Below are 10,782 nucleotides of genomic sequence, written 5' to 3' on the forward strand. Positions count from 1 at the left end.
TTCTTTTCCTTTTTCTTACAGCCACAACAACAGCAACAACAACATACAAGTCTTGCTCGAAATATTTGTCTTAATCTATCGAAAAAAAGTGAAACAGCTGATATGTTGCGCTCACACTTCGAATTAAAAATAAGTAATCGTCAACAATTTTTGTTAAAACGGCTTTAACAGAAAAATGTCCCGTTTACTGTTTATGCACAACCTCTTAACACACAAATTAAACATACCTCGCCCTGAAATTCTTAAACAATTGTCGCGCAGAACACATCATTCAAGAAGTAACCTGCTCGAACCCATTTTTGCAAGGACTAACTCTTTCAAGCACAGTTATTTTCCACGGACCATTTCCGACTGGAACTGTTTTCCTGAGGCCATTCTCCAGTCTTCCAATTTCATTAAAGCTCTAGAGTTGCATTTTTTTGAATGACACAGTGTTGTATTTTGTTGACTTGTTCATTTACTCTAATCCCGTGTTTTGATTTTTATTTTTAGTTGTTGTTTTAATGCCTTGTATATCCACTCCTGCCTGGGCCAAAATATTGGCCTGCAGTATTTTGAAATAAATAAATAAATAAACTACTGAACTAATTTCACAGCAGCCTAAAGCATCGTTACAATTAATTTTAAGCCTCATGGAGCCAAATTCCATGACGGGGCCATATCGTGCTAGAAAAACTGGCCACCCTGTATACGCAGTACCTGATGTCATCGACGGTACCGCAACCATGGAAGAATGCAAACATTATCCTCATTCATAGGAAAAGGGAGACCTTAAAAATTAGACCAATCAGCTTACTGCCTTTTACGTGTAAGTTATTTACTAAGGTATTCGCTAATAGAATCAGGACAATCTTAGACTGCAATCAAGCAAAGGATCAAGCGAGTTTTCGGAAATGGTACTCAACTATCTATCATATCCATACTATCAACCAAGTGAGAGAAAAATGCTCGGAATATAATCATCTCTTATACATATCATTCATTGATTACGAAAAAGCATTTGACTCAATTGAAACCTCGGCGGTGATGCAGGCATAGCGAAATAAGGGGGTAGACAAGCCGTACGTGAAAATGCTGGAAGATATATATAGTGGCTGCACAGCAACCATAGTTCTGCATAAAGAAAGTAAAGAAATTCCCACAAATAAAGGTGTTAGGCAAGGAGACACGATCTCCCCAGTACTATTCACAGCTTGCTTAGAGGAAGTACTGAGAGACTTGGAATGGGAGCAGTTAGGGATAAGGGTAGAGGAGAATACCTCAGTAATCGCTAAGTAAATCGGAGAATAAACTGCAAATAGTGATTGATGACCTAGATAGGAAAAATGGAAAGGTAGGCTTAAAATCAATATGCAGAAGACTAAGGTAATGTTCAATTGCATCGGGAAGGAACAGCAATTTACGTTAGGTAGCAAAGCACTGGAAGTAGTAGGCGAATATGTCTACTTAGGACAGGTAATAACCGCAGATCCGGACCACGAAAAGGAAATAACAAGAATATGATTCGGATGGAGCGCATTTGGCAAGCACTCGCAGATTATGACTAGCAGCTTACCGGTATCGCTAAAGAGGAAAGTATACAACAGTTGCATCTTGCCTGTACTCACCTATGGGGCTGAAACGTGGAGGCTAACCAAGAGAGTTCTACTTAAGTTGAGGACAACCCAGAGGGCAATGGAACGAAAAATGGTAGGTGTAACATTAAGAGATAGAAAGCGTGCAGAGTGGGTCAGAGAAATAACTCAAGTTACCGACATTCTAGTAGAAATTAGGAAGAAGAAATGGACATGGGCAGGACATGTAGTGCGAAGAGAGGATAACCGATGGTCACTTAGGATAACAAACTGGATTCCAAGGGAAGGAAAGCGTAGCAGGGGGAGGCAGAAAGTTAGGTGGGCGGATGAGGTTAAGAAGTTTGCAGTGGCCAAGTGGATGCAGCTAGCACAGAAGCGGTTAATTGGAGAAATATGGGATAGGCCTTCGCACTGCAGCGGGTATAGTCAGGCTGATGATGATGATGATGATGAGTAGAACTTTGTTGGAGTTGTCCATAATAATAACAATAGTAATTAGGAAATAAAAGGTACGGTATCTAACATTTTCTCTGCTTACACCTGAACCACGCCGTAAGGGAGTAAAACAGCGGCCATATTGGAAGGCTGCGGAGTGACTTGACGTCCTGGGGATCTTTACGTGCACTGACATCGCACAGCACACGGACACATTTCAGTATGGCCTCCTCCGAAACGCAGCCAGAGGGAAATCGGGTTGGAGTCTGGGTACTCTGAACAGTAGCCGGGCGTCTTACCCATCGAGCCACCATGGCGTCGCGCAGTTACGCATCTCACTGGTGAATTTTGCCTTTTAGATTATCAGTGTTCGGTCTCAGGTAGCAGTCTTTTCATCCTTGAACATTGGTTGGTTCTGGTATTTTTAGCACCAATCACTTAGCAATGGTCACAAGGAATGCACCATGAGGAAATGTGCGGAATTTCTGAAGAACACGGCCTTTAATGTTGTCGCGTTAATATGCCCACGTTAGTTGTTGTTAGTCTAGGCGCTTTCCCCGACAGCATGTGCCGATGTGTCATTGCAGCGGGAATGGATGATGTGGCAAGTCTACCGCAACAAATTACGCCGTATCCAAACTGCAAAGCCAAGTAATGCAGCCAGTCAACAAGACAGCACCGTTAATAAATCCATTTCCTGTTTTCATCTACGCTCTGTTATCTGACGGAAGCAGCAATGTTCTTGGCTCGTGAGCCGTTTTTGCATCTTTCATTTTGTGAACAGCGGGTCCAAACTTCTAATACAAGGACTTGCGAGGGCCTTTGAATTCGCTTCGTACAGCTGAGCCTCGATTTAACGGACGGATTGGTCTCTTTTTTTTTTGTGCACATTCCTCACATTAGGCCGTAAACAGTGTGAAAGGTCGGCACTCACCTTCGGCGCCAGTGCCTTGGTCGGTGGTTACCAAGGGCTCCGTTCGCTGGGGTGCATCGCCTGCAGGAAAAACTGGACTTAGATACCAGCGTTCCAAATTCGATACTCTAATCTCACTACACTCTACCAGTTTATCAGGAGTCATATGCAAGCTCTGGGCGTAATGCAAAATGGCTCGGACCTGGGTGGTGTCACAAGCGCCCTTAAGAAGCACGTGTCAAGCACCAGGACAATATTGCCCTGGAATCACGTTTGCCTTGTGGCATGTAAGCTTGTGATATGCTTTAACCAAAGAAGGTAAGAAACTAAGAAATACAGTGTTGGAAAATTTCGGCCCAGAATAAAAAAGGCGTTGATCTACAGACGACTACTCCGACTGCGACGTGTTCGGATCGCTAAACAGTGTCACTTTCGTCGAGCAGCGATGGTTACTGCAGAAAGCACACCGTTCTGCCCCTGCCGAAGGTGCCTTCCACTTAGGATAACGCCTTTATCGCTTGTGCGTCTTCTGTTCGTTTAGCTTCCGATTCCTTTATTTCGTCTGTTTTAAGACGGCAAGCGAAACGCAAACGGCGTTCGCATGATGCGTGCACACTCCATGTCCTAATTATTCATGAGCCCTCTAGTAATATGAAAGATCGAATTCCGGCCTCGGCGGCCGCTTTTCGGTGGAGGCGAAAAGCAATGCGCCCGTGTGCAATGCGATGTCAGTGCACGTTAAAGAACCCCAGTTGGTCGATTTTTCCGGAGTCCTCCACTACGGCGTCTCTCATATCCTGAGTCACTTTGGGACGTTAAACCCCACAAACCCAACCAAACCTCTAGTAGAGCTTAATCTTTCTCTTTTTACTCTCTCCTCTAATCCTTTCCCACGGCATGTTTCCGATATCTATTCACAGGGAAATGCGTGTTAAATTTGTGCTTCTCAGAGAAGGAAAGGCGCAGTATCTCACACATTTCGGATGGCCCATGGACTGTAGTATTGGGGAAGCAAAGTGGGAGTTATTAAGTTGCAAAGAGGCACCTTTGTGAAAACTTAATTCTTAACCTGCCTCCTTGCTTTCCCGACGGCACAGTCCAGGTATCATTCAAAAAGTGTAATATAGATACAGCGCCTTTCCTTCTCTAAAAAAAAATCACATTTTAACACACACTTCTCTGTGAATATTGCAACTGTGCCGGAGAAACGAAGAGGTTCCGTGTGCTCTGCGATTTCAGAGCACAGTAAAGATCCCCAGTTGTTCGAAATTACTCCGTAGCCCTCCACTACGGCACCTGCTTCTCTTTTCACCTTCTCTGCTACGTTTCTTTCTTCTCGTACGGCATGGTTCAGGTGTCCACAGAACAAACGTGACGTGTACAGAGACTTTCATATGAACCAATTATTATTATTATTATTATTATTATTATTATTATTATTATTATTATTATTATTATTATTATTATTATTATTATTATTATTATTATTAGAGCGCAGCTCTTTGGCGTCCGTTCCTGGGTTTCGCGTCGGCGTCGGCCTCGTAACCAGCTCCGCCCCCCTTTCATCCCCCCAGCGCTAGCAGCGACCGACTGATACCGCTGGATGCCGCTGACGCCGCTAGAGAGTCAAGATAACGTGACTGCATAGAACACCGTCGCCGCCATGCAGAAAGAGGAGGGGAGGGTCCCCCCCCCCCCTGTTCCTGTGTGGCGGATAGGGTGCTCTTCAGTTGCCGACGCGCCGGTTATTTCACGTAGGCCCCGGCACGTCGACGAATACGTGACCACCTTCCCACGGCTTGACCTGGTTCTTGGCGCTGCGGAAGCGAGGTTATCATATTGTTTGGGTCGGCATCGGCGGCGTTGTCCCTGAAACCAACTCCGCAGCTGGGGTTGACTCACTATCGGCGTCAGCAGCATCAGTCAGTTGCTGCTATCTCTTCCCTCCTCCCTTTATCGCGTTGTCCGCTTGCTGCGCGCGCTTCTGCCCCCATCGTTTGCCGCTGGGTGTACACGCCGCCCCCCTCCCCCGTCTTCCTGCGAGTCTCCGGTTGTCAAAGCGCCGGCTCGAACTTAATTCCTTTCTTCGCTCCTCCTCCAATGCAACCCCTGTCCGGTGGCAATCAGAGAGCCAGATCGGTGGCGGCGGATCTGTATATGTGCACCGCCCGAGCCGAAATTGCCGCTGCCGTTCGCCACTGCGAAATTATCTGCCAGTTCTTTCTGAGCCATGAGCGAGACGACCGGTGGATTTGCTGCGCTCAAATTTCGCATTAGCAAGTAACGTAATCGTCGGTTTTTTTATTATTATTATTATTATTATTATTATTATTATTATTATTATTATTATTATTATTATTATTATTATTATTATTATTATTATTGTTTGCTTTGTGGAGAGCGGCGGAATAATTTTCATCCCCTGGGGATCTTTAAGAACTGATTAATTTATAGGAAGGGAAAGGCACGGTAACTGTCTACTTGTTTTCTGTGGACACCTCAACCGCGCCGTAAGGGAAGGGGAGAAGGTGGGAGAGAAAGTGGATAGAGAGAAAAAGGAGTCTTAATGGAGGGCTACGGAGTAATTTGGACCACCTGGGGGTCTTTAACGTGCGCTGACATCGCACAGCACACGGATGCTTCTTCGTTTCGCCTCCATCGAAACGCAGCTGCCGAAGTAGGGATCGAACCCGGGTACTCCGGCACAGTAATCGCACGTCTTACCCCTGCACCACTGACATCGCACAACACGCGGATAAAAGAGGATGTGGGTGGCTGATCCTGGCCCTACGGGGCTGAGATAGGTAGCTCTCCACCACTTGCGACGGTGGCTAGCCTGCCACCCGATTTGTACCTGTTGTTGTGGCTGTTGGAACAAGGAAGCGAAAATGCACGGGCCTGCTACTGGCTCTGTAGCTGAGCCACCACTGCTGCATCGTACGGACAGAATAGCTGCCTCGAGCAGACATAAGAAAAAATAGAGGAAAACGAAAATGAAGAGGGGAGAGAAAGACGCGCGCCGCCACAACAGCCGTCGTCCACCACATAAGCAGTAGCGGGTGCAATGACGGCCTACAACAGATAAAGATCGGTGGCAGGTTAGCCCCCGCCGCAAGCGGCGGTGACCTACCTGTCCAAGCCCCATCAGGGCCAGGGACTGCCACCCTTCACCACCTCCGCAAAGGTCTATACCTCGTTCGCCCTTGAACACTTTCTTCAGCACGTGGCAGGTGTGCTTCACTCGAATTAGTATTCTGTTCCTTTTTCCTCCTCCCCTTTTTACCGAACGCTTTTCAGAACTGTTCCCCTGAAACCGGGCGATAGTTATCTTAATTGTAAAATACATTGTAATTTGGGCCATAAGAAAGGAAAGGCGCACCATCTGCCCCTTTTTGCAGACAGCTTTACAACACCGTAAGGGTAGGGAGCAAGGTGGGATTAAAAGCGGAAATAAATAGGTACCCTAGTAGATAGCTTCGTTGTACCCTGCCTGCACTTGGATAGCGCATCCTCCCCTTGCTGCGGTGTGGCGCTCGGTATCACCGGGGCTGAGAGCAAAACTAGCGCGCCTTAAAATCTTGTACGAACTCATACACAATTAAATAAAAGTCGACACTTCCACATACATATGAAAATCACAAACACGACAAACAAGTAATAATCACATACACACTATAAACGAGTTTTCATTCCGTACTGACACTTTCAAATATTCATACTTTCCTCGTGCTATACGCGAATGGAACGCCTTAAACACATCCGTTGTTAGTAACCCAACATTAAATTCCTTCAGCCCACGTGTGGAAGATCAACTACTTATTTCTCAGTAATTATTGAGTTCTTATGTCCTTCCGTTTGTGTTTTCGCTTGTGGTATTATTTGTCCGCCAAAATCTTGTCACATGCTCCTCATTCTTGTTTAATTGCTATACATATATCTTCTTATGTATAATCTCGTGTCATATGTTTTATGTACTTATTTCCTGCGCTCGGGTTATTGGCATATTCATCTGTCATTTAGAATCATTTCATAGGATTGGCAATATACACCTCTTGTATGTGACATCGACTTCGACTAATTACCACTGTTATTTTTTGTGCCTCTACTTTTGAATGCCCTCCCTGTTACGATCCTTGATGTGATTGAGAGTATCAAATAAATAAAAATACATTGACCGCGCCATGTAATGTAATAACAGAGTGGGTCTGTCGCTACACGAAGGCCAGGTGTGTCTGTCGGCGGTCCGGTGCATTTCGACGCAAACTAGCTGGCCCAGATAGAGATTTACCTGCAGTTGCCGCCAAGATAATAGGTGCTCACTGTCACGTAGTGGCGGTTTTTTTCGCCGTGCCTCTTTTGTAGTAATGCAGTGGATCTCCGTTGGTCGTAATTGTGAGCGGTGCATCTTGAATGCCTTGACCGTCACAATCAGTGTGTACGAGCTACGCGGCCACCTTAAAGTTGCTTTTCACATCTTGTTGTCCCAGTCCCATTCTGAACACATCTGCGGCCCTATACCTGCACAATTTAGTGACGATCTGGCATGCGACCCGGGAGTCCATAATGGTGTTAAGTGATGGCTTATTTTGTTGTCAAAAATTAAGGGGACGCTTAAGCTCCTCCATGGCGCGATATCGCTCCACACACATGGACAATATTCTGAAGCGAGAGCTTCATTACGCGAGGTAAAGCCAATGTCAACGTGACTTTTTTATGACCTTCAACCAGCTTTGAGGTCAAGTTGGAACTTAAGCCACAACCAATTTGGGCATATATTCCCACAAAAGATCAAGGGTCAAAAGTCAACTGACGTGCGAAGTAGCTTAACGCATGAGCAACTGCGTGGCGATACATGATCGCTGACGCTTATCTCGACTATATGTAGAGGCGCGCCATGGGCTCGGACGAAGAGCACGTGAGTAGCCGTGCTCGCTACGATCGTCGTTTGTCAACATCTGAAGGTTTAAGAGGCATTACGTTCAGAGCTGAAGGTTTGTGAAAGAGAAGAGAATGGCCGAAGTCAAACGAGCTGCCGAAACCCCGAAAAAATGCGAGGAGCGTCTTGCGAAATGCACCGCGACGATGCTGCAAATCTGGAACGGCGAGCAGCACAAATCTACGCAATCACCCTGCTTGTGGCATGTCTCCTCTTATTGTGGGTCGCATGAGTGTGTCCGGGAGCTGGAACAGCTAAAGATGACTTCGCTGCCCAACGCATCCAACGCTGCCCATCGAGTTGGTCCAAAGTTCGTGATGGCTGGCTCGGCGTCATGATGTCCTCTGTGCTAACAGCGCGAGACGTCACTCACCTGGCTGCTCGACGCACGGCTTGTTGATCTCTGCAATGTCCCCGCACACGGCTCCGTCACGCATGAGAAACGCCTTGTCAGCGACGCACTCCTTCTCTGGCACTTCAGCGCACATCTGGCCCGTTGTCTCAGTCATTGGCTGCTGCTGCGCCATGGTGGTAGTCTCCTTGTCACAGCGAGTGGTGACAGTGCCGCCGGCACGGTATATCTGTAGGACTGAAAAAAAAATGTTGCCATGAGTTTAAATATTGCGTCACTTCAAGTGCTGAACAGTATAATAGTTCTTCCTTATTCACCCCGCCGCGGTGGCGCAGGGGTTAAGATGACCGCCTACTGTTAGAAGTACCAGGCCGCCGGCGTTATGATGGAGGCGAAAGAAGAGGCATCCCTATGGTGCGCGATGTCAGGTAAAGATCCCCCAGGTGGTCGAAATTACTCCGAAGCACTCCACTACGCCAGCTCATAGTATTAATAAGAACAATTCACAGGAAAGGCGCAGTCTGCGTCTCTCACACCTTAACCACGCCGCAAGGGAATTCAATTCAATTGGTTCACAGGAAGGGAAAGGCGCAGTATCTGTCACACTTAGTCTGTGGACACCTGAACCACGCCGTAAGGGAAGGGAAGAAAGTGGGAGTGAAAGTGGATAGAGAGAAAGGGGAGCCGTAGTGGAGGGCTACGGAGTAATTTCGACCACCTGAGGATCTTTAACGTGCGCTGACATCGCACAGCACACGGACGCCACTTCGTTTCGCCTCCATCGAAACGCAGCCGCCGCGGTCGCGTTCGAACCCGGGAACTCCGGACAGTAGTCTGGCGTCTTACCACTGCACCACCCCGGCGGGGCTGACATCGCACAGCCTGTCCGTTTCGCCTCCGTCGAAACGCAGCCGCCGACGGTCGGGATCGAACCCGACACCTCTTTTCTTTCCCCTTTCCCTCCCAACCTCCTCCTTGCCTTTAATGGGGGGTCATGTGTCGACAGAACCTGTGTGACAAATGCTTTGCCTGTCCTTTCCTATAAGCAATTATTATTCATTAACCATGCGTTCTTAAGTGAAATTGCATTTGCAATGTGGGTTTTGAGTGCCTCACCCAAAGCCTTAGCCACGGAAAGAACACAAAAGCATCATGTAGGCTGAAATTAGATGCTGACTATTTATCATTCGCAATTTTTTCTTGAAGCTAGAGGCATTGATATGGCAACAGAGATACCGTTCAAAAGGCATTTTATTTCAAAGAAAACATTCAAGTGGCGCGCGTATGTCTGCTTAGGTGCAGTAATGAGAAAGCATTTCCCTTAGTGCGGCCGATTATGCTTCTGCGGGATCGATCTTTATGCCTTTGGCTTTGAATCGAACTAATAATTGACTGACCAAAATATTAATTCCCTTAACGATAAAGTTATCCACCAATTTCTGAGTAACCAAGCGAAATTATTCGTTGAAATAATTAATTTGCTAATTAGTTGAATTCTTTATTTGACCGCTAGAGTAATGAAATAATTCACCTATATTATGCCTTGACATTTCATGTTTAGGTAATTCATTATTTATGTAATAAATTTACCAAATAATTACATCGCTTGCGACTTAATCACTACTTTATACTATATACATATTGTGTGACTATTCTAATAATTAGCCGGCACTGCATATAGGTCTTACTGGCATTAATTAACCGGTACTGCACATAGAGGTAACAAGAGAATGCGCATCTCAGGGCGGACACCTGTAACGCACCACGGGCATGCAGCGGAAGTTGGTGAAGAGAAACAAAGGCGAGTACGCAACACTTACGGCATGACCTTTGGCGCGTTTAATCTACACCCCGAGGGACTGTGCGCCCATGGCGGAGTCAAAATTTCTGAATTCTTTCGAACGTAAAGTTTGGTGAGGCTTAATGAGCGTCTGGATTATATTCCCTTCACTGTCTCACAAAAGCTAGCTTCCCATCGTGGAATGACGTAGGCCACTAACGAGTAGATAGTGGCGAAGCGCGATAAAAGGCCTACGTGTCCTCGTGTTATACGTGCGGCTGACCGAGGCAGATTCCGCTACCAGAGCTGAAAGGCATCGTGAAAAGTACCTTCGCGTAGGTCCAGCGGCTCGCAGTCCAGGGAGGCGCTTCTGATGAACCAGGGCGACCACTTGGTCTTTGGCTCCCTGAGAACGCAGCTCCGTCGACGTGGCTGCAGCATCGAACAGCTACAAGGCACGAGGAGCCTGTGTCACGAGCCAGGGCGCTCTGGCGACTGCTTCTTCTTCGCCGGAAGATGAGCGCGATCAAGCAAAAAGGAATTGCTAAAATGTCAATTGAAACTCATTGCTTGGAGCACACCCTACATATATGCTAGAGATGCAAAAGGCAATTATGCATTTGTTCTCAATTTGTCGGGTGGCTTTCTGATTACTCGCGATTGTTATTGAAGGGCGCACTGATAAGGCAGTCACGCGCAAAGCCAAGCGCCCTTGGTGCGCTTGGCTTCGGATTTAGTTTGTTTCTATGGTGTCACGATGCTCGTGCGAAAGTTTGGTCGGTGCTTCAAAAT

General features: G+C 46.7%; 1 protein-coding gene across 1 annotated transcript in view; it reads right to left on the reverse strand.

Annotated features, from left to right (window-relative positions):
* LOC146194447 (uncharacterized) overlaps positions 1–10,428 on the reverse strand; it is a 79,068-nt gene extending 68,640 nt beyond the window's left edge. The window contains exons 1-3 of the mRNA XM_084596054.1: positions 10,320–10,428; positions 8,232–8,447; positions 2,944–3,003 (exon numbers count right to left, since the gene is read on the reverse strand). Of these exons, the coding sequence (XP_084452180.1) occupies positions 2,944–3,003; positions 8,232–8,385 (214 nt within the window). The 5' untranslated portion in view covers positions 8,386–8,447; positions 10,320–10,428. The remainder of the gene's footprint in view (positions 1–2,943; positions 3,004–8,231; positions 8,448–10,319) is intronic.
* Positions 10,429–10,782: the final 354 nt, after the last annotated feature.

This window comes from Amblyomma maculatum, chromosome 3 (genome assembly GCF_055883805.1).
Source record: "Amblyomma maculatum isolate TAMU_Amacu chromosome 3, ASM5588380v1, whole genome shotgun sequence".
Lineage (NCBI taxonomy): Eukaryota > Metazoa > Arthropoda > Arachnida > Ixodida > Ixodidae > Amblyomma > Amblyomma maculatum.